This window comes from Opisthocomus hoazin, chromosome Z (assembly GCF_030867145.1).
Source record: "Opisthocomus hoazin isolate bOpiHoa1 chromosome Z, bOpiHoa1.hap1, whole genome shotgun sequence".
Classification (NCBI taxonomy): domain Eukaryota; kingdom Metazoa; phylum Chordata; class Aves; order Opisthocomiformes; family Opisthocomidae; genus Opisthocomus; species Opisthocomus hoazin.
The window spans coordinates 28,579,953-28,604,242 of NC_134454.1; the positions used below are offsets into that span (position 1 = coordinate 28,579,953).

Here is a 24,290-nt window from a genome sequence, read left to right on the forward strand (position 1 = left end):
TTCATATCACCCTCTTAAATTAATTGGCTTGGTTCTGTAGGAAGTATTTTTGCACAATATAAATACTCAGTTTTATTTATTTTCTGCTTATTTTATGGAAAGCTACAAGTTTTCAGGTCAGTGGTCAATGGAATTCTTTTTACAGCTGCCTCCTCCTGTTTATCTGTCAGTAAAGTAAACTCTCTTCTAGTTGTTTAGAAATGAAAGTATTCTGCACTGTCATGTCTAGGCGCTGTGCCGCTCATGGCAGAGTCTGAGCTATCATTAGGTTATAGGCAGTGCTTAGAAATCCATGCTCTGCATGATAAGAGGCAAAACTGTTGCCTTCAGCAGGATGATGCTCGATCCTTGGAAACATTCACTGTCGGGTTGGATGGGGCTCTGAGCAACCTGGTCTGGTTAAGGATGTCCCTGCTCACTGCTGGGGGGTTGAGCTAGATGATCCTCAGAAGTCCCTTCCAACCCAAACTATTATATGATCTGTGGTAAGTAAAAGTAATTCCGTTTGTTAGCTCAGATCTACCAAGACCCTCACCTACAAATCGTACCCAGGTTAATTTAACCTACCCTTTTATGCAGCCCCTTAGTGGCTGGCTTTCCGGCCAGCTTCTACTCTGATCCATGAGTACACAGGGGAGAGTCCCCCAGGAACCATCTCCATCACCTCCTATCCCCTAAGCAAGGCACATTCATTGGATTTCACCCCAATCTAAGCCATTCCTTACACCTTTTGTGCTCAGTGATTTTGTTAACAGTGTTTGCACTTCACTCGGGTCTCTCCATAAAACCTCAACCCAATGGCTGAAATACCATTCTTCACCAAAAATCACTACTGAAGCATACTGCATTGAAGCAATATCCCTATATTTTGGAAGGAAAACTAGCAGCTTAGCTGCAGCTAACATCATGTCTATGCCCCAGTCAGCTTTTGTCTTTTCCTTTCCATGAGAACAGCATCTCCGAAAGGCTGGATTCCTTCTTTTATTTGGCCATATGCTTTTGCTGTAACTATGTTCTTTTCATAACAACCTCACACTAACCATACATTATTAACCCCCAGAGACAGAAACTTCATTTTAACATTTTCCTGTAAGCACTGCTCAAACCTAGGTTATAATACTAATGTCTTTTTTTTTTTTTTTCTTTTCTCCCCTGCTTACACTTTAAATATGAGGAGAGGGGAAGTCAGCTTTAAAAAAGAAACAAAAACTGATCCAGTGTGGAGCATCCAAATCTGAATTATTTTCTGGTAGAAAAGAGCGTGCAGGTGGTAAAACATGTGTTCTCTCTCTGGGCTTTAGGTATCCAGCATTGGCTTGTACTTGGGAACTCTCTCCTCTTCCATATGTGTTTCTTACAGAAGGTTTAACACTTCCTTGTTGAACTCTCTACAGCATTTTTAAATTCAAAACAGAAAAAAATGCTTTAAGCAGTAAATGATACTGTTATTTTTCAGAGTTTCTGTAATGAAGTTTCCCCGCTAAGTTACAATAGTTAGCTCTTTGTTTTATGCAAGTTTCTGTGACTTTTCTAATAGAGAAACCAATGCCCTCTTCAGGTGTATCTGCAATACCCCACTGCTGGTAGCACCATCGTCAGCAGTAGACTGAATAGATTTTCCACGTATGAGCGGGGTGGCTCAAGAGACCCAACAGAGAAACAGGAGATATTAAAATGAAGGTGAAACACTCATATTCTTCAGGGTGAGACTCCTAGAAGGAAAGGGATTTGTCTTTTTGTCTTCCCTTGCTGATTGCATGAAGACGTGATCTCAGCTGTGGACTTTCAGCAGATCCACCACCGCGGATGGTTCAGAGGAGGAACAGGTGAGCATTAGCCTCCAGCATCTGTGGGGCACCAATGGGTCCTTGCTGCTCCTGCACTCTGGGGCAGCAGAAGAAGAGGTTTCCTTGACAGAAGCTGTCTGATGTCAAGTAAGCTCTCAAAGGAACTGGCCTCTGGAGAGCTCTGGCACCCAGCGTGGCAGGCGCCAGCGCCGGGCGGTGTACGCCGTCCCGCACAGGCGGCGTGCGAGCACAGAGCTGGTGGGTTTTCTGAAGACAAATCCCATGTGCCATATGAATGCAGAGTATGTACAGCACACCTCGACTGATGGACCAAACGCAGTGATGCCTTTAAGAACAAAAAAAATTTTTCTGGCCCTTGTTCCTGCACTATAGGGAAAAAAAAAGTTTGTATCAAGAGATCTCAGAAAATCCTGTGATGTCTTAAAAGACTCAAGCTGAGGCCTGTCAGGATATAATTAACAGATGTAGACAGCCACTATCTCGGCATGACTAAGCTAGTTTTACATCGGATAAGCCTGAATTATATTTATTTTTGTTTCACAATATGTTCATAATCTTAATGAACTAGTGTGAGATACAAACAGGAAAACGAGGCACCGTGACCAATCCTCCTCCCTAAGCCGCTGGGTCTGGTATGTTAATGGAGACAGCTAACAAAGCAATTGCACCCCAGTGATCTTCCCAACAGACTGAGCAAGACGATGGGCAGGGAGAGGAAGGCAGGAAACAAGCAGCTACCAGGGCTGATTCACAGAATCACAAAATCACAGGATCACAGAATGGTAGGGGTTGGAAGGGACCTCTGTGGGTCATCTAGTCCAACACCCCTGCCGAAGCAGGGTCACCTACAGCAGGCTGCACAGGACCTTGTCCAGACGGGTCTTGAATGTCTCCAGAGAAGGAGACTCCACAACCTCCCTGGGCAACCTGTTCCAGGGCTCCATCACCCTCAGAGGGAAGAAGTTCTTCCTCATGTTCAGACGGAACTTCCTATGCTTCAGTTTGTGCCCATTGCCCCTTGTCCTGTCACTGGGCACCACTGAAAAGAAGCTGACCCCATCCTCCTGACGCCCACCCTTCAGATATTTATAAGCATTTCTGAGGTCTTCTCGCAGCCTTCTCTTCTTCAGGCTAAACAAGCCCAGGTCCCTCAGCCTTTCCTGATAGAACAGATGCTCCAGTCCCCTCATCATCCTCATAGCCCTCCGCTCCCTCAGTAGCTCTGCTGGACTGTCTCCAGTAGCTCCTCAGATTCCCTGGGATCAGGTCTGTTATTATCCGTTTATAGTCAAATCAAACAACCGTAATAACGGTATCTCAAGAACACTGCACTTTAATCCAAAAGCACATGGCCACGGAAAACAAATACTATAATTAGCCAGCAAAATGTGTCTCTCAGGCCGAAACACAAGTAATATATTTCACACAGGGCAACACTATGCAAATGTGTAGGAAAGTAAGTGAGACCAAGATGTTTTACAAGAAGACACACATGTAGACAACATGCTGTAAGGTAAAGTAGAAGTTGTGCAGCTGCAAGGATACAGCTCCTGCTCTGGGAACAGAAACTGTATTTTTCTGCCAGTGACCGCCAACAAGAAGCCTAAGGATGCTCTGCAGTTGTACCTGTGCCTAACATCGGCCCTTTATGAGTTGATACCAGTCTATGTCAATGGCTGGTCAGATGTTGACTTGCACAGCAAAGGCTCTTCTGTTGCAGCAGTTGAAAACACAAGCACCTTAAAAAAGCAATTGTAAGTTGTCCTGTTTGTTTGTCAATAACCAAATAAGAATTTTCTGACACTGGCTGGAACACAACTCACTTTGTTGCAACAAATACCATGGCAAAGCATTACTTTAACCTCTGGAGGCTGAAGAGAAGATGATTTAGTGCAGGGCCAGACTCATCTCTGACCTCAGATGGAAGGACAAAGCAATCACATTCGGTGCTGCCGTATGACATGGAGCAGGGCTACACACGTAGGAGATGGGGAGCGAGGAGCCCTGAGGAGATAACAACCTGCCTTCCTCATAATTCCATTCACTGGTTGTAAGCCAACATTTCCCAGGTTTGTAACGACACCAGTTTTGTAAGAATTTCCCATGTGCTCTTGCAATTGCTTTACTTCCTACGCAAGGCATACAGCAACGTATTAGTAAGCTATATAAGAACAGTCACTGATAGCTTAGACCATAGGTCTACTCAGTTCAGTTTCTCTCCACACCAGTGGTAAGAAGCAGTTGCTTAGAGACATGTAGGAACAGGGCAATACACATGATGCTTCTGCCCCACTACTCTCTCAGTCCCCAGACATTGTCAGCCTGGGGACCTACTGGGCCAACATTTGGTGACCCTTTTCTAGAACCCTTGACCCGTTTCCTCTTGGAGCTGTGCTGGCATTTCGCATCCACCCTGCCTTTTGGCAACGAGCTCCAGGGGTTGCACGAAGAGCCGCTTCTTTTTGTTTATTTTAGTTTCTTCGGTTTGTTTGTCAGTTCTTCTTTAGCTACGGTTGAAGCTCCACTGCTCAGTCCTTCTAGCATTCCCCACTGCCTCAAGCTACTTTCCAAACCCTTTTCATTTACACTATAGTCCTCTTACATATCCTTTGTGGATGACAGACATCAGAGGGTATTGAAATGTGACCCAGTATTTCTGCTCAGAATTTTGAAAGATCACAAAACAATCCACCAAATATCTTACAGCAAAAGTAGTTGCATAGGCTTGCGGGTGTTGAGTCAATCCTATATTCAGGGCAGCTATACTCCATTAAACTCACAGGTGTGTGAGTTTAATTCAGAAGTTATCCAAAGCCCCTAGTCCTGTTTTTGGCACGCATGGACAGCTCAGAGCATCCCTCAGCAGAGGGAGCAGGAAGACAGAGAGGACCTCTTAAACTGCACCCATCTTTAGGACTGGGGCCACCAGTGGTACCACAGCCTGCAGCCTAGGCTCTTCTCTCCTGTAAATAAGAAATCAGCCTGCTGTTTTTCAAAAACCCAAGAAAGAACCACCCCATTCCTCCAAAGCACAGCTACGGGAGATTCCTTTTCACACATCACCCTAACCATCAAAGCCCTCCTGCCTGTATGGTGCCGCTGTGCACTGTCTGTTTTGCTTCTTGTTTGTCATCTTAGCCATGCAGTGCCATTTTTACAAACTTTAAGAAGCACGTGGGTCACATCCTTGCTTCCCCGAAGTCCACATAAGGGGTTGACTGCACTGTGGTGAGGACTTGACTCACGGACCCCTTTAGCAAAACTCTGCCAAGTAATTAGGTGCTACAATGGAAACCAATTCATTACAAAAGGGCTAAAGTAAAAATCCAGCCAGGCAAATAAAGAAAAAGCACCACTGTCACTAGAATTTATTGAGACATTTTCAAGGCCCTCGAAGGGATTTTATTTTGTGGCAGTTTTCTGTTTAAACTGTAATCACGTGGCTGGGTGTGGAGTAACTTCTATTTGGCAGCGCAGTCCCGGTGAGAGGGAGGGTGAGTGTGTTACAATCACAAGCAATAAGCAAACAAAGAGCCTCAGACCAGCCTGACCGAGATGTGATAATCAATTTGAACATTTTCCCCTGAGGTGGGAAACAGAAATCACTATTAAACAGTAAAAGCTGCCCAGAATGTGCCTTCCTTCACTTTAGCCTGATTTTTTTACTTCTCTCAAAATCATTAATGTGCTGAGGGGAAGAGAAAGGATATGAAACTTCTATTATAAAACCTACGTATATCTTTTGTGAAATCAGAGACTGCACCTTTCATTTCTTGGCTTGCCTATCTTCTTGTGCTAGTGAAGTTTCATTTCTCATTTTACAGTCTTCAATTGGAGTAATGAAACCAAGCAGGGTCACTCTCCCACATCCCATTGTTTTGAGAACTGCCAGTGGTTTTCATGCATAAAACTGGTCTCGGCTGCCTAATTTGGGGACTTTAACTTCAGTGATGTCCCCTCTGCAGGAGTCTTGCATCGAGCAAGTCTGTAGTTTCCATGGCTTGGACCTCTGCTCTTTAGGAGGAAATTCACACAACATGTCTTCTCCTGTGAATCTCATTGACAGGTCACATATGACCTGGTGTCGTGAAAGCAAGTTTGTCCATGAACTTTGAGACAAGGAACAGCTCTAAGCAGTGGTGAACGGTATCTGAATCTCCATTTTGGATCTGAGTGAAACACTCCATTAAAAAAGAAATCTCTCTAATCCTGCCTGAGTCCTTCCGTTGACTGATCCTACCTCTTCTGGTGGCCTGAATCCAAACGATATGCCCATACACGCCTCTGATTAAGTTTAAATAAGAAAATGCACCTGCTAGCAAAAAGCCGACCTGAGGGCAGATAAACCATCCACTGAAATATTGGTGATAGCAACAGGAAAGGTCCTCACAGCAGTTGCAGCTGGAGAAAGAAGGCTGCAAAACCGGAAAATTGCTAGCTTGTTCCTCCGTGAAAAACTGAAAGCAAAATCAAGATTTAAAATACTGCAAAACAACAGCTTATTCCGGGTTTACTGCAGCCTATTATTGAGCAGTTGCAATAAATCATCACACAGTTTGGCTGCTCAGCTCGGCTGAAGTCAAAGGGGAAGACACAACATTCCTGGGATTTGTCATGAGGAGGTTTGTCACATCTCCCCAAAGCTTGCGTGAGAAGGAATGAGACAGGCTTCAAGAGGCCAAGTGTTAGGCAGAAATTATTTCACTTCCTCCATGCCTTTGCAGCATAAAACATTTCTCGCCATAAATCAGCTCTGATTAGTTTATTATGGATGTTTAGGTTAAATGTCTCAATTGCTCTTTTGTTCTTGGGAATCCAGTCTTATTTTTATGGATATTTATTAGTACGGTTTCTAGACAGCTGATTTCATTTCCCATCTCTTTGTTTTTGGCTCTGTTGTGGGAAGGATAGAGTCATAAAACTAAAATACCCGCAGACATAAGAAGCAGGACACAGGCTTTTCTATCAGCCACACTGACACCACACTGTGTGGTTAATGAGGGGAGGACAAGAAGCTGCTCAGAAATGGACTCTCAGCTATTCTTCTCCCACAGACCTGCCACAGCCTTTGGAAGGCATGTGATTAGCAAAAGCAAGACCTGAACGTGACCACGGAATGAAAGTTGACCTAAGGCAGGCTGTCTTGCTGATAAAACGTTGTGTGGGAACACGTTCCTCTAACTCATAAGTAGGAAAGGTTCATAGCACTGTGTATTTTCACTTTTACTTTTCCCTGATTTAAAGTCACTATACTGCAGTCTCCTGGGTGAATAAGATGGCGATGGTCCGATCCGAGCAGAAGACGGGTGCTCCCCATTGCTGAGCTTTCTCCACTCTCATGTGTACAACTTCATGGACAACTGGGGGTAAATGGCTCCCTCATTCTCAGCCACCCGCGTTGCGTGATGGCTATCAGCTGTAGAGAATAATTAACCCCCGTTTGTAGAGAGATCATCGCAGGAGAAGTTTAGATGTGGCAAACATCATTTGTTTCAGTTTTGAACCTTGGTTATTTAATATCAGGGTCCTACTACGTGTGTCAGGCATCTGAGGGCTCAGCTTTACATATCCATTCCTGAGGACCAGTTGTGCTGCTGTACTTGCTATGTCCACACCTAATATAACATTTGCACTTGGCTTCCACCACAGCTGCTGAAAAGAGGGTGGAGTGAACTTTACTTCAACATGTCTGGTAAAAGTTCCCTGCAGACAATGTTTAACAAGGCTTTGATTTTCCAAAGTAAACTTACAGCAGCTCGTACGAATGCAGGATCCCTCCTGCTCTGAGCTCTCCCCTCGCAGAAGGGGTTCTCACCACCTGCGTGCCAGCCCCAAGTGCCTCGTCTGTGCCAGCATCTCCACGGCATGCTCTGCACGGTGCCTCCGAGACCAGGGGAGGATGCTGGACCGCGCCGCATCTGACAGGACTCTGCCTTGCTGAACCCCGAGTGCTGGAGCAGTTGAGCTTGGCGCTGAGCCTACGTTCTGGCAGCCTCTCAGCTTGAACAGACTCATAAATGCCCTCTGGGCTCAGGACAGGTTGTGGGGTTTTCTGGATGCGGCTGCAAGACAGAGGCCAGGAGGGATGAAGCAAATGGTATTTAGATCAGGGTGCACGCCAGGGCTGCCAGCAGCCCCTCCAGCAGCTTACCGGAAAGGATGAAGATTAACTTCTTTCCTCCATATGATGGAAAATTAACCATGTGGTCACTAGGTGGAAATGGTACTGGAGAGTAAAGCTAGCACTTCCTTTCCTATTACAGCGAGAAGACAAAAGTAGAAAAAAATTCACCTGGATGATGTGGGAAACTCCTAAGACAGGTCTCCGAACTACCTGGAATATCAAGAATCCCAAACAAATTAATCTGTGTCATAGTAGATGGATATGCGCTTGATCACAGTACTTCATATTTTGATATATTTTTAAATGAGTATTTAATATCTGCATTTCTTTGCTTCTCTGTCTCCTTAACTCTTTGGGGCATAAAAGCTCTTCCAGTGTCCTTGTAAATGAAAATCTAAAAGCCAGCTTCCCCTTTGAGGTGACTTTGCTTGATATCTGTGCGATACACGAGCAACACACAGCAGCAAAGCAGCAGGAGAACATGCATTTCCCCAAGTGCTGTCTGGGCAGGCCTTGGGGGTCTAGATGTCGGCTGTGCCCAGGTGAAACACAGGGCGCCACATTCAGACTGCCCACAGACAGATCGTTGTGCGTTGTGACTTCTTTTGACGACCACCTTGAAAGGGTCCGGTAACCCTGCGTGTCAGGCACTCTGAACCACCGCATCACTCTCGGGAGTGCAGAAGCCACAACAGCGGTGGCTACCTGGCCGCCTGTGGTCACCTACTCAGCTTCAAGCAGCCACCAGCTTCAATGTTTGCCATCTCCATTCCCTCAATATTCAAGGAGAAAGGGAAGGGTATCACCTGGGAACAAGTCACCTCATCCCAAGATAGGTAAGTTGAAGACACCCAACTCTTCCTTGCCGCCAAAGGAGCCGGGGTGACTGTTTTAGGCTGAATGTCTCAACCCATACATTTTCATAGAATCATAGAATCATTCAGATTGGAAAGGACCTCTAAGATCATGAAGTCCAGCCGTCAACCCAACACCACCATTCCTGCTAAACCATATCCCGAAGTGCCATGTCTACAGGTTTTTTGAACACCTCCAGGGCTGGGGTCTCCACCACTGCCCTGGGCAGCCTGTTCAGTGCCTGACCAATCTTTCAGTAAAGAAATTTTTCCTAATATCCACACTAAACCTCCCTTGACACAGCTTGAGGCCATTTTAAACCAGCCCAGAAAGCTTTCCACTCATTCACATCCTTCACATGCAGCAGCTCCCCACCATTTGGGACACTGTGTCAGGCTGAGTGGTTGTACCCAACATTCCTGGGCTCACCGCAGGACGCAAAGCCACCCTGGCCAGGAGGACTCCTGCACGGGCTGGAAGAGCAGCTCCAGACCCTGGGAGGATCTGTGCTCTTCCCCTTCCGAAGCTCCACCCGCCCGCACCCCACCTCTCCGACCAGCACCTCCAGGCACAATCCTGCAGTTTTTCCCCACAAGTCTGGCAAAAGGGGGATGAGGTGACTTAATAGGGCAGGGCTTGTCCAATGCCCGTTTTTGTCATCTACGACACAGGTTTTCCCTTTGCACTTCAAAGCATTAGTAACAGCCTAGCACTTGAGGGAGCGTTAACAAAGCTGGGCCTTAAGCTGGTTTGCTTTCTTTCTCACTTGACAATGAGAATAGCACAAAATTTAAGCCGTTCTGGGCAGTGAATTTAATCTCCCTCTGGAATTATCTGTCCACAGTGGGCTTGTGAATAGTCCTGTAAATGTATTTTACTATCTTTTTACGTTTTACATGGCCCGAGCAGTCTGGAGGTGAGTCTGGAGGACAGTGTGCAACTATCTCCGCCCTCAGATGATATTAAAACTGCTGTAGCTGTTTGACAACACTAGCAGATTAATACTGATAGATTTTATGAATTAAATTGATTTCAGAGTGTAATTATAATAGCAGGGAAATCATTTAATGGTCAGAGAAGGATGAAAATTCAGATGTTGACCAACATTATATGGAAAAGAAATGAAGGGGAGGATGACAGATTGCCAAAAGGAAATTTAGGAAAAATATCTGATGAAAGCTCAGACTTTGTGAAGGGAATTAGAATAAAATTAGTGCAGAAAAGCAGTAGCACAGAAGTGGTACTAACTCCTGATGAGAGCATTGATGAATTACTGGAGATAAGAGGGAATAGAAGAGGGTCTCCAGAAGATGGAAACCCCCTCCTAGCTGCTCCTCTTTCAGGAGGACCAACCAGCTGCTGGCACATTTTTTAAATTAGTATTGCTCAGAAGATGTTCACGTGTATTACTTTCAGTCTCTAAGCAGTCTGGACATGCTTTTATTGCCTTGTTTTCCTACCATTCTTACTTCACTGTTTCCACATTTTAGTTCTCCCACAAAGCAGATGGCACGCCACAAGAAAGCAGCTTCACGTTAAACTTTTAGCAGCATCTGAATTCCCATGTGTAAAGGCTTTTTCTTTCCTCAAGTATCTCCAAGCTGCTAGATCAAACTGCAGAAGTGGTCAAAGCCAGCTAGACTCTTCCAAACATTTCCAGGGAATCATGTTTATACGCACAATTATTTATACGTTACAAGTACAAAGCAAGGAAGCGCAATTTATCAAATACACATGTATATACACACAAGTGTCTACTTTGGGGAATAACAGTGAGAAAGAAGTTAAAATAGTGATACTAGTTGCCAAAATATTATCTCAAAATGATTTTTTCATCCCAAAGGCAACACTTCATACAGCACTTCATCAAGAAAAGACGGGGTTTTTTTGTTCAGAATAATTTTTTTCTCTCTTGAAAAAAATATTGTAAATCTTTTCGAACTAAAAGATTTGCTGGATAAACCCAGACCTCAAGTGACAAATATTTATGCATAAAACATTCATTCTGTTTAAGTACTTACATTAAAAGTATAAAACTCTAGACGAGTGTAAACCTTTAATGCAAGATAGCATGTTTTCCTCCTGTAAAACAACTACATGTTTTATCTTCCCCAAAAGCACAGTTTAAAATGAAGAAAAAAATTTACCTGGGAAATCATTTGCAGAGTAGTATCAAAGAGAAGTATTAATTAAGGATGGCCTTTGAAATTCAATCTGCATTTCCTAACCGAATTTGGTTCATTTCCTGTCTTGAAAATCCGTTTGTGGGCATGTTTCTCTATTTTACCTTCTGTCACCACTAAAATATTTTGGACAGAAGAAGAGAAGCAATTGACTGACGTCTCATGTCAGGCTATTTCATGTGATGGTTTTATAAGCATGCCTGGAAAACATGGTCTTCCAAAAGGTGAGTTAGAAAACCATGCTCACAAAGTAAGTCCAAGCTTAGTAGCTCTACTAAATAGAAGGATGAATAGAGTGAGGCTTAAGCCCAGAACTGCTCAATGTTTTCATTAATGGTCTGGATGCTAGCAACTGAGAACGAACTTACTGTGTTCACCCATAATACCAAACTGAGGAAGAATGAGCATTCAAAATCATCTTGACAAACTAGAGGTATCAGCTACAAAACCGGGATGCAAGTCAATATGGTGAAATGCCAGTTATTAAGCCCCTATAGGAACAGTCAGCTGTACAAACACAGAATGGAAAAACAAGTGACTACCCAGTAACTCTGCACGGAAGAATTCAAGGATTATGGTGGATCACAGCATGAACATAAACTAGGAGACGTTGTGCCATTGTGAAGCAGGTGAACGTTATATTCGATATATGAATAGAAGCACTGTCTATTGACTCACAAGGGAACCCTTCTGCTCTGTAAGCTTTGGAAAGCCCCTGCAGCAGGAACTCCATCGGCATGGAGGGACAGGAAATATCCCTGCTTTCCGCGGAGATTTAATCAAGCAGCACTGAGTATCACAATAATTTAGTAGGTTTTTAAAAAATATGTTATGGGGCATCACTACTGAGTTCCCTTCCCAAATATCACAGCTTAGCCTGAAACACATTTTACTTGGTTTTGTCAGTGAAGGCTGTTGGGTCTATTTCAATGCATTGGGATGAACGAATTTGAGGATAAAGTGACTGTCCTCACTTCTTGTGGACAAATATGCATCATAAAAAAGTTTCACTGATTCCCTGCAGCTTTTGCAATACTACCTCTGCTCTCACAAATAATTTGCGCTTGTTTTGGTGGGTCTTTCCTCTTCAAAGCCAACTGGAAAATGGAACTTTATCGGCAGAAAAGCAAGAGTTTCTCACACAAGTCTTCAGAAAGGAGCATTTTGCTAACGCTTCTCACATGACTGTGGAGAATGACATATTTTAAGTAGACTTTGAGGGGAGAGGAGGTGTCCCTGTGGATACAAACGGTCTCAGCTGACTGGAAACTGGCTCCGTACCACAGCTACCCAAACTAGACGACACACCTCTGCTCACAGAGTCCAACGCATGTATCCGCCATCACGTAATTTTCTTAACTCCTCAAAAAAAAACTCAAAAAAGACAAACGAATAAACATTCTATCAGACTTTATTACATCTGCCAACTGTGTGTAATATTTATGTAACAACATTTTACTATTAGAAGCCAACAGTTTCTTGAAAGCAGAGTTCACAGGATGTTCAGCTCCATTTGCCTTCATTTTTTGCTGCAGGCACAATTAAACCAAGGTCTTGTGTTTTGGGTTAAGTAATGGAACATTTTTGCATTAAAACTGAAACTATATACAAGCTTTCGCTGAAGGCATTGTCAGACCAGCACTGGAGAATTTTAAATCAGGCAATGTCTATGAATGGGTGTATGAATAGGTCTTTTGTGGTCCTGCCATTTCTCAGGCACAAAGCCTTTGTAGCAAGCAAAATATTTTGGCCATTCATGTTTTTACTGTGTGATTTATAACATTGTCCCATAGCCCTTTGTGAATTTAAAATGCTGTGACCACGTTTTTCAGAACGGAATGCTTAAATGTAATATTCCCAGATCCTCACATAGGTACTTAAATGAGGCCCTGATCCAGCCAATATTGACACGGATGCTTTTCGTTAAATATAGGATTGAATTTTGGCAGGATCAGGGCCCAAATAAGCTGCCATTTCAAAAACACCAAGTAGTTTCCAAGGACCACTGCAAGCCATAGAGCACAGAGGCAGGACTATGTGGCACAGTCTTGCTGACTTCAATGGGATTACTCACATGTTTAAAACCCTTGTTGAATCACCTCCTTTCTGAGACAGAACAACTGGCTCCCTCTACCTTAAACAAGACTTCAAATTGCAAAGCAGAAACCTGACGTGCATGCTTAGCTCTGTACACTCAGTTTTGACCGCTGAAGCTAAATACACATTGCTAACTGTTTTTTTGGTGAAGACTTAAATCTAAGTGAAGGCATCAGCTTTGGGCAGGAACAGGTCATGCATTAACATACGTTGTTAACTAGTCCCTTTACTCACAGCAAAGCAAATAAAACTAACATTTATGTATTTTTAGAATGTATTTTATTTTTTTTAGAAATCACCTTAAGAAAAATGATGAAGTATCAAAAATGATAATGTTAAAAGCTATGGGTTTCTACAGAAGGTTAAAATACAGTCAGTATCGACTTTATAAGCACTTTAATTCCAAAAGCAAGAATACCTTATAATGTATAATGCCGCAGAGAACCTTGAAGTAAAAAGTGAAAGGACAGTTCTTTGGATGATGTACATCAGAAGATATCATTCTAAACTCACAGTTTCGGAAGCTATATCTCAGTCAATGCTGAAGATGATTTAGCTAGACCTTGTCTAAGATGAGCTTCTCAAGAAAGGGGTAGTACATAAGGTAAGTACTTTGGTAGCCTTAATCTTCTTTATGCCGGACTTATTCTCTGCGGACATCCGGAAACCAGTTGATTCTGGACACAACCAGCAGCCAGAGATTGTTAGGATGTAAAAATGTTATGGTGGTGCTCTCCTTCCCCATATAGACATGATAAAAGATCTACACTGAGGCTAAACGGATTTCAAGGCTGTCACAAATCAAGCGTAGCAGGCCAAGGGTCTACAACCATGCAGTGAAGAATGGGGACAAGTGCAGTGCAAGGGAATCAGAGCAATATGACATTGAATAATACCTCAGAATAAAGATTTCAGCTCAGTGTCTACAACAAAGCCTTTGAGTTTTATAGCTTATCTCTATTAGAAGTGCCAGTCTCTCAGGTTTTCAGCCAATACGTAGTTAGATGTCATCAAAGAGGTCCTCTGGCTGACAAGTGTTTTCCAGTGTTTCGAGAGACATCACATCCAGGGAATGCTTGCCCGACGTCTTCTGCGAGGCCAGATCAGGTCTGGAAATATAAAGCAAACAGATTTGAAACAAATTTAGATACAGATATAAACAACTCCAACATATACACCACCAAGGTAACCATTTAATAGTGTATTTTGAGCTTTTTGTTAAGGTTACTTGTAAGAGAAAAGGTTTTTGTTATGACCGATTTCCTTGCTGAGCTGGCAATGGCCAAAGAAACAGATGAAATTCAGCTCATAAATGTCATGGCTTCAGCAATTTTGTTACAATTTTTTGGATACTGAGAATGACCATTTCACCCAGAATTTCCACATGGTGAGCCAGGGAGAACAGAATGAATGCAGAAAACATAGAAAGGATCTGCTCTTTCACTACTGCACAGGATGGTGCCCTGTTAACCGCTCCTTATTTTCACCCTGGCACTGAGCACGTGTCTGTTGTCCATCAGTCTGACAAGGATGCATATGAAGAATCAGACTGAGCTGTCTCGAAGGTCCACACCCTGAAGGTGCAAGCCTCTCTCCAAACAGTAGAGCAGAAGAAAACAAAGGCAAACGAAGAAAATCCTTCCATAATATATGAACCCAGGTATTCGGGGACGGGAAGCCTTCCCTTGTTATATTTGCTATAAATGTACACAAACATAAGCACTCACCGTTTACTGATACATGTATGCCGAGGTGCAGGCTTGCCATCAGGTAGCTGGACACCACACAGCCCCACCCAAAAACTTCACGCCTGAACCAGACATCCATTACACTGACTAACACGCTACTCTGCATCGATCAGTCCTGTTTAGCACTCCTTTGACTGTCCTTATCAACGCAGATCATTTACAGTCTCTTGGCTATATGAGCTCCTGGCGTTTGCCGAAGGCCCATGTCCACTGCTTCTCCTGGGACACCATTCTGGTAAAGACAGCTCTGCATTGTGCCTGGGAAGGCAAGGTGTCACGTGTTTCCAGAAACAGTGGCATTTGCAACAGCCACTGATCCCTATAGCAATTAATCTTATATGTCTAGGCTGAATCCACGAAAAATCTTTGAATCCTGCACAGACAACTTTACTTCTGTGAGCTTTAAGAGGAAAATTATTGATCACAGATAGGGGTGTTTTCGGTGACCAGATACTCCAAGTCTGTATCACTAGCTGCTTTGAAAATAAGATGTGATCTCTTAATCTTGGCTCAGTATGCTGTGGGGAATCGGTGTAGGAAGCAGCGAGCGGACCTGATGTGCTTGTATTGTAGGATTTTGGACTGGCTGGAGTTTCATAAGGGTTGATGGCTTCATGCCCAGGTATATTCCACTGGTGTAATCCTGAAAGAAGGTGAAAAATTCCTATATCACCAAGACCAACACATCAGCCACCAGGATGGGAAGAACTAGACAGAAGTGATGGAAAGTGTTACTCTCAAATGCTGCCATATGAGGGCTTAGTGCAATGAGGCATGCAAAAGCAATCTTAACTTTCAGACTAATTCAAGCATTTGCCTTCAACTGCTCCACGCTGTAGAGCCAATATAGTTAATGAAATTCAGCCATTTTTTTTCTTTTAAAATTTGGTTTCGAACAGCTTCAGAACCAAGTTTTCCAGAACTCCTATCTAGAAATCTCTAGGGAGCAAAGGCTCTTACAAAATACTGCAACCTTCAAAACGCAATGAGCTTGCTAGGACCCCAGCCACTGTGTGATTCATGGCCTCTCACAGGCTTTCAGGTTTGTCAAGCCCTTAGAGGTTCAGAACTCTCACAACAGTGTTTCCTGCTGTGGACCTGGGGAATGATTTTCATTTTGAGGTGGAGCCCCACATGCTCCTGGGGAATCAGCAAAAGCCCTGTAAATTCTAAGTCTTGGATGCTGTCACTTCCTAAGAGCTCTCCAGAATTCAGAAGAGTTTCCTCACCACTCTATCCATCTCTCCCGTTCTGCAAACCACTTTAAAGTCAACGTACTGGTATAGTCAGATTATGATAATTACTTTCTCTGGAAGTCTAACTAGCTTTCTCTGTGAACTCTTCCAGAATGCTTTCCCTCAAGTCTGAATAAATTGAGTCTAAGCATTTTTTTTTTCCTTTTCGGTATGCAGTGACATCTAGACAGATGTGAGTCTCACGAAAAGTCACTTGGACCAACAGTGAAATAAACCTGCCAGAACTGGACCCTTAGCCAATGACCTCTGGTCAGCAGGATCAGATCACTCTGTTCTGATTGCTAGCAATCAACTTCTTTGTACCCTAATTCATTTTACATATAGGTAACATACTCCCAACACAGTGTGATGCTCACATTTACTTACTGAAGGTGTATTGTTCTTTTACCTTTCCAGCTCTATCTAAAGCCTTAAGTCTCCAGTGAGAGCACATGTACATCACACAGTGTGGAGCTATACACTCATCATTTTCATTAATTCTGAAAGGTCTCATGAGCAAATAAATCAGGCTGCAAAGCCCTCTGCACCACCACAGGCTATTTCAGATACTGAAAGGTTTTTTTAGTGCATATGCTCATATGCCATATCGGCACGTAAGACTAGGCATGGAAGACTAAATGACTTCTCAGACCCCACATTTGCTGACTTTGAGGTTTCAACTATTCCAGCATTTTCTGATTTTGAAAAGTATGTCTGACAGTGCTTAAGCAATGTCAACAACAATTTCACCCTCATTGGCTAAAATAACTTTTTCAATGTTATACATGAGATCACATCTATAAGTCAAATCACTGTTGAGTTTTAACATTACACAGCTAGAACTATTAAGCTTCTGTGTTCTTGTAACAACATGGTCCTCATTTAATCTCCAAAAGCTGTAATACCACGCCTGTGAATAAACCCAGCTATACTGGGAAAGTGGAAGCATTAGGCTCTTTACATGAAGTTCATAAGCAACTTAATTTTGGTTTTAATAGCTGTTGATTCCTATTTGCATGGCAATTATTCACTGAATGCCAACAGCTTGCTTTGAGCTGTGAAATTATTTTGAATCTTGGATTCTCACTGAAGCTGTATTACCATATTCTGATGCATAACTGAGTTAATTTCTTCAAATTGAAGTGAGTTGTGTAGTCCTTTCTTGCCAAAAAGCCCGTAAGTAAGGCATTCTTCTTGGAAGTTTGTTATTCTGTTGGATCACTTTTTGAAGTCTTGCCTTTTGGTAAACTTAAACTCCATTAACACATCTGGAGAACTGCTGACTATAAGAGATCATTTCATATTTCCTGACATTTAGTTCAAGCTCTTCATAAATTGAGACAGAAGACCAGATCCACAGCTGGTGTGAATCACTGGAGCACTAATAATGTCAGTGGAGCTCTACTGACTTACATCAGCTGAGATTCTGGCCCAAGATTTGGAAGAAAGTGGTTACACTACTTGATATTTCTTTCCACAGCTGAGTAAGAGCCATAAGAAACAGAAGACATGCAACACTTCAGTACTTAGCTAAACAGCACAGAAACGCAAAGTCATGCAGGGTGATGGCTTTGCATAACTCGGGAGAAAATGCAACACCTTCTTCTGCAGCATGACAGATGGACTACTCCCATTTGTTCCTTGTGATGAATTGTTCCTGAGTTCATACAGACCCCAAAGATCTGCACAACATTGTTCCTGCTGCAACAGACAGACACTTCCATGAGACAATCTTTCTGAAGCAGTATGAAGTAGAAAATAATCTTAATGACTGTGACAAATGACACAATTGGAAAAGCTTCCTAGTGGCAAAAAGATCAAACAAGTTGCAGTTGTATTGCAGGAAAATCAAGTCAGAGGCCGCAACATCAGCCCGGCTGCTCATCTGGAGGTACTTCTTGCTGGAAAGATGAAAGGTTCTGGCACTTGGCTATGCTTGTATAGACAGCCCAGCACCTTGTGGTTATGATTTTACTGAAGTTTTTGTCCTTGAGCAACTCTCATGGGGTTTGAAGAGAGAAATACCCTTGTAAATTAACATAGCTATAAAAGTTTCCCAAGAAACTTATGTAATCTAGGAGGCATACTTGTGTCCTTGGACCATTACATTATTTTCCTCATTTTTCAGTACTTAAAATAATCAGTTCCAATGAAAAGCTGGCATTTTACTAAGAGAGGAGAGTTCAGCTCTCCCAGAAGATGTGTAGCAGTTTTTCAGGAAGAGGATGAATTTCTCAGTGTGTATATCTTTCCCTAGCTTGGTTTAACGGTTCATTTTTGTCATTAATCTGAAAAAAAAATGGTTTAATACCATGAGTAGACATTAACAGAAGATATAATCTGATACATATTTTCTTCGGTATCACAAAAATAGGTGGCAGCAGCAGCTCATAAACCATAAACAGAGACTTTGTAGTCATCACAGCATTAACGTAGCAACAAAGGCAAGGCACCCCAAACACTAACGAACGCTGACATTCCAATGGACAGGGCAAAACCTCAGAGCAAAATTTGTGCTCCAGAGATGGTACTTTTAGTCCACCCCAAGGGAAAAACTTAGATTCTTTGACTTATCAGCAACATGCTGTGTTGGCTGTATAAACATCGCCTTCACAGAAAGTCCTCAGAAACAAGGTACTCATCAGCCGTCATTATTAAGGAAGGACTATGAAAGAAGCTTTGAGAAAAGCTCATGGCTACATGTAAAAGCTTGTCCTTGAATAACCGATGCCCCGTAGTGTGAGGTCTTGGGAGACATCATATTCACTGCCTATGGCTACTGGCCAAAAAGAGGAAAGTTCAAACATGAAAAGAAAAAGAAATATTGTAATGGAGGAAGGGGGAAAGCCTCTTATGTGAATAGATGCATTAAGAACACTATGTGCAGACAGACCTCTTCAAAATTGAATATTAAAAATGTACGTAGACTAAATTGAAACTATACGTGTTTAAAAATATGATGATATTCTCCTTTACAGAAATGCTATAATGATTTCAATATAAGGTAAATTATAAAGCTATTTCTCATTTAAATTCAATTTAATATGGAAAGTCCTGGTGGATGACAAGTTGACCATGAGTGAGCAGTGTGCCCTGGCTGCCAAGAGGGCCAATGGCATCCTGGGTGCATTAAGAAGAGTGTGGCCATCAAGTCAAGGGAGGTTCTCCTCCCCCTCTACTCTGCCCTAGTGAGGCCCCATCTGGAATACTGTGTCCAGTTCTGGGCTCCCCAGTTCAAGAAAGATGAGGAGCTACTGGAGAGAGTCCAGCGCAGAGCTACGAGGATGATGAGGGGACTGGAGCATCTCTCCTACAAGGAGAGGCTGAGGGAGCTGGGCTTGTTCACCCTGAAGAAGAGAAGGCTGCGAGAAGACCTTATAAATGCTTATAAATGGGTGTCAGGTTGGTGTCAGGAGGATGGGGTCAGATTCTTTTCAGTGGTGCCCAGCGACAGGACAAGGGGAAATGGGCACCAACTGAAGCACAGGAAGTTCCAGCTGAACATGAGGAAGAACTTCTTCCCTCTGAGGGTGATGGAGCACTGGAACAGGCTGCCCAGGGAGGTTGTGGAGTCTCCCTCTCTGGAGACATTCAAGACCCGCCTGGACACGGTCCTGTGCAGCCTGCTGTAGGCGACCCGGCTTCGGCAGAGGGGTTGGACTAGATGACCCACAGAGGTCCCTTCCAATCCCCACCATTCTGCGATTCTGAAATTTGGTTTAGGTTTTGGCAGTATTATGAGTATTCATACTCATGTACAGTAGGAATAGACTCTAATATAGCACATATAGTCTACTCTGGCATTTATTCCTAGAAATAATATGAAAACATACCCATATATTTCTAATTGACCTTGCAAATGTAAACCCCAGCAAGTCATGAAGAACTTGGTGGATACAATCACCTTCATGATCTGAAACTACAGTTAATGGACTTTTCCCTAAGTCATGTTAGTAAAGGAACTGAAAATTTCTCAGCCAATTTCAATCATCTGCAGAGAGTTGTAGTGTCAGAGATCATCAGAGCCCAGGCTGTACCTGGCCCCAACACAAATTCACAGAGGCTAGAGAAATATCCTCAAGAAATTTATAAAAAGAACGATGTCTAGCTTAAGGCATACTGTCTCTGTTCCTCTTAAAAGACACTTCCATGTGTGACATTTTCCTATGCTCAGTGTATCAAGCAAACACCCTAGTCTCAGTTAAGGTCAGTAGAGAGATGATGATGATGATGATAATGATGATGATAATAATAATAAAAATGTCTGTTGAATTATAGAGTTCGTGAAGAATATTTTCAATGCAGCAACCACAAATTTAACGTTCAGCTGGAGAATCAATGTTCCTTAATAAGGTTCCACCTCTGGCTGAAAGCGAAGCTGCAACTGCACCTGCATTCATCACAACCACTGCGCAGTAAGATAAGTCTGGAATTCCCTCAATAAACAAAACTCGAAGCAAAACTTCAAAAAACAGGACAATTGCTAAATACTGTCCTCAGCTCTTGCAAGCGCCACTCTTTGTTCTCTAGAACTAGAAACTATCACATGGGGGATAATTTTGATTTATGCTTCTGTAAGTTTTTTTTTCTTTACATATCGTTGGAATACTTCAGAGGGAGAAAAGTGAACTGAGAATGCCGTAAACATCACAGAAATTGATACAGTGATTGCAGCAATAACAAACTCGCAAACAGATCTGCCACACTGAGAAGATACTTGTATATCTTTTACAGATATAACTTTTAACATTGATATAACTTCCAGCAGCTGGTCTAGATCAGTTCTTAACATTATTAATCATCCACTCTATTTATTTAGCTCTATCAAAACAGATGGTCTAAAGATCCTCAGAAAACCATAAGTAATGTCTAAAATGCCTGTGCAGATAACACGTCACGTAAATGAACAATGCTGACAGTACTTTTTTAGGGACTTGTATCTGTTCTCTTGCAAATTCCCAACTAACTTCAGTTGGCATAGGTGCAGGACCTTATTACAAAAGCACATTCCAGTTTAGTAAGATAAATATAGTCTTAGATCTTTTAATCTGATCAAATGCACTTGCAGATGCTTACTAACAAAGATCTACTTAAAAATGTAATAATAGATGTCACTTACAAGGAAAAGCCTAAACCATGTCTGTTTTAGACAAGTGGCACACATTTCTGTGGCTCATTTCCACTTAAACTCCTTCTTGTTTAAATAAACTAGACCACATTCACTTGGAGGAACATACTAGCACCACCGCCTTCACTGGGAAAAAAACACAAATCTCTTAATCATAACTACAAGAGTACAGAGTAAAGGAAAACTTTGTTTAGGAATTTTGTCAAGGTCTTTCATAAATCCTGTACATTGCAAATTTATTGGCAAATGCTAGAAGCCATTTCTTATAGTTGTTAAGCACTATTTATCACATATACATTTATATAACACCAGCACTGGCTAAACTGTGTCATAACCCGTTTCCAAGCCATCAAACCCTGGAGCTGCTTTCTCTCCCTAACCCTTTCTTATCCCCTCGGGGCGATCATAAACAGTAGCCAGAGGGCTAAGGGGCAAATAAACCCCCCTGAACAGATTTCTCGCCCACGAGACGTGTGTGCTCTTGCTCCTCCATCTGCTGTTCCCAGGGGCAGAAGGGGTCGAGACGGCTGTCGCAGCCATCGCGCAGTGGTGGAGCGTGGAGAGATGGGTGTTTTCCACCTGAAAAACTGAAGCCTGCAAATGGCAGCTACACCTGCAAACCCTTGTTGAATCAAATCACAAAATATGAGGATTTAACTGGAGGAAAATCCAGCAAACGTAAAACCTAGATTGTGCTTCAGATGCTCCACTTCTTTCCACTTCTTTCCAGTATAAAGGCTCTGAGTTGCTATTTAAACCCTAATGACTTCAACAGGACCTAAGCACTTGCTTGAAGTTAAGCACATGCTTACAAAGCCTCCTGTACCACAGCCTCAGCTTGCAAACCTCTGGGGTCCACCCTTTGCATTGACTGCTACAGAATGAAACTCACAACTTTGCAATAAAAGTAAAATTATTCTGAAAGAAAAACGGATTATTCCAGAGTTCATACGATGAAAAGTTCCCTCTTAATACTAGACTAGGGTACTCCGGAATCTTTACTAAATTACTAGGTATAGCTAAAAACATCCTCTTCTCAGACGGATGTAGGAGAATCCATGGAGGTAATCCTAAATATGATCTTTTAAAAGCTCCTGTGACTGAATTAGGCAAATTCTTTCTCCCTGCTGAACAATTTGTACACATGTACCTGGCCACCAGCAGAAACCCATTACTGCTGAGATTACCTATTATCCACAGATCTGCTCAGCAGGTTTTGGATCATTCATTTTAATTCTCTTCTTGCAGAAAACCACTTTGGATCAGTACAGTGTATGGATATGAATTGTGTGTGTATTTTCTAACAACAAAATGCACTGAGAAAGACATGACAGCCTCAAGTTCTTATTACATCTGGGAGCAGTGAATTGAAGAAACTGGGAGCAGGTTTCAATTTACAAGTTAAGGTAGAGCAGATAAAGTATAACAAGCTTTCTTCCCTCTCTAATAGGTCTCTGATAGGTCTCTACTGAATATACAATTGTTTTAGTACCGAGAATTGTGCTTTCCTTTCTGCTGTCTCTCAACTTCCATTCAACATCTCCTACGTTCTTCCTGCCCCCTCCCCAGCCGCAGATCTGAATTCATTCATACTTTTCTGAAATAAGATCAAACCTTTGATATTTAAGACCAAATCTCTGCCTGGTGACACCTGTGAGAGCTGAAACATGTTCAAACAGCAGTACCAAAAGAACAAAAAAACAAAAAAAAAAAAGAAAGAAGGGGAGACAGCACATCCAGCCCTTTGAAAACACAAGGAGAAAAGTAAAAATGGGTACAGTTGGCTGAGAGAGAACAGATCTGGACACTCCAATAGACAGTGTTTTCTGGCTAAAGTTGAAGTTTTTCTCCTCCGCATTTTTATCATACCTTACGCATCCTTGGGATGTCTCCTCATCCAGGGTAGGGAACAGACATTGGCTTTGTCCATCTCGTGCCAACCCTATTCCTTACTTTGGGGTGCATAAAGCAAGTGAATATGGGCTGAAGAGTCTGGCTCTGACTCCTGAACCTCTTAATCCATCGTTGATACTTCTTTTTACTTCGGACATGTGGATAAATTGCTTTAACAGTCTTCCCTTTAGAGAGCCCATCTATCAAAATGTCTATTCAGAAGAGTAAAGAAGCCACTTTCAAGATGTATCTTCTATTATTTCATGAAGCAGGAATCATCTGCAGCTCATGATGCGATTGTTGTTAAGACAGACTGTATAGAAGGCTTCAAAAGCAATTTTTTTTCCTCCAGAACCCCAACTGGTCTCGATCCATTCAAGCTCTCAGAGTCTGCCTAAACAGCATTATCTGTAGAAAGCACTTTACCAGGAGAATTTAACAACAGGCGAAACAGCCAAGTCATTACTTGTTGGGTAAATGCTGCAAAACAGTCTACACTGTAAGACTTTTAAGAAAGGTTGTACTACCTCCAAAACCAACAAAAACCCCAACTAACCAAAAGGACGGGACTGGTTCTGTGTGCTTCTTGCACAAAAATTTGTATATAAAGTGGATTTTTCTTCCTAATGAGCTTCTCAGCTTTTTATTTCCATAAATGGTCAAATTCACAGGAAGGTTCGTTAGCCCTTAAATTTCAGAGATTTCCTTTTCTGGCAGAACACTGTGCATACACGTTGTACCAGAATCAAGGAACAGACTCAACTTACACATGCACGCAGGGACCTCCCCCAGTGTTACGGTAATGAAGGTCGGAGACTTAACTGGTGCTAAACCAGCACCAGTCACATCCCAGCTGGCTGTGGCTGTGCTGGGATCGCTGCAGATCTGTCTCCAAAGGCAGAAGGTAGGGGAGTCCAGAATGGCCATCAGTCAAGACCTGCCTCTGCATTAGCAGGCCACCCATTTTGGTTTTGACAAAGGAACCGAGACAACCAATGGGCAGGAGTTACAAGACATGAATTAACGAGCACGGCAAGCTGAAAGACAGCAACCAACCCTGTATTTTAAATGGAAATTTCTGATTACTACCTTTCCACAAATATAGGTGCAGTTTCAGCGAGCCCATGCTCTACAAGTGTCTCTACCAGATGTTTCTTTCCAGGCTCTAGACTTCCAGAGACACTTAGTCAATCCGGAAATTAAAAGCAGCATCTTGGAT

At 42.6% G+C, this 24,290-nt stretch overlaps 1 protein-coding gene across 5 annotated transcripts in view; it reads right to left on the minus strand.

The window, feature by feature from the left end:
• Positions 1-12,388: 12,388 nt before the first annotated feature.
• The window catches only part of XRCC4 (X-ray repair cross complementing 4), a 192,679-nt gene continuing 180,777 nt past the window's right edge, over positions 12,389-24,290 (minus strand). For 2 of the 5 annotated variants that reach the window (XR_012761947.1, XR_012761949.1), the window contains 3 exons: positions 17,650-17,751; positions 15,369-15,458; positions 14,162-14,176 (listed from right to left, as the gene is read on the minus strand). Coding sequence is in view for 2 of the 5 variants with exons in the window: in XM_075411597.1 (XP_075267712.1) it covers positions 14,068-14,176 (109 nt within the window). In the remaining 3 variants the exon portion in view is untranslated. Of the gene's footprint in view, positions 14,177-15,368; positions 15,459-17,649; positions 17,752-24,290 lie in introns of those variants that run through there. The other 3 variants (XM_075411597.1, XR_012761948.1, XM_075411598.1) reach the window with 3 other exon arrangements.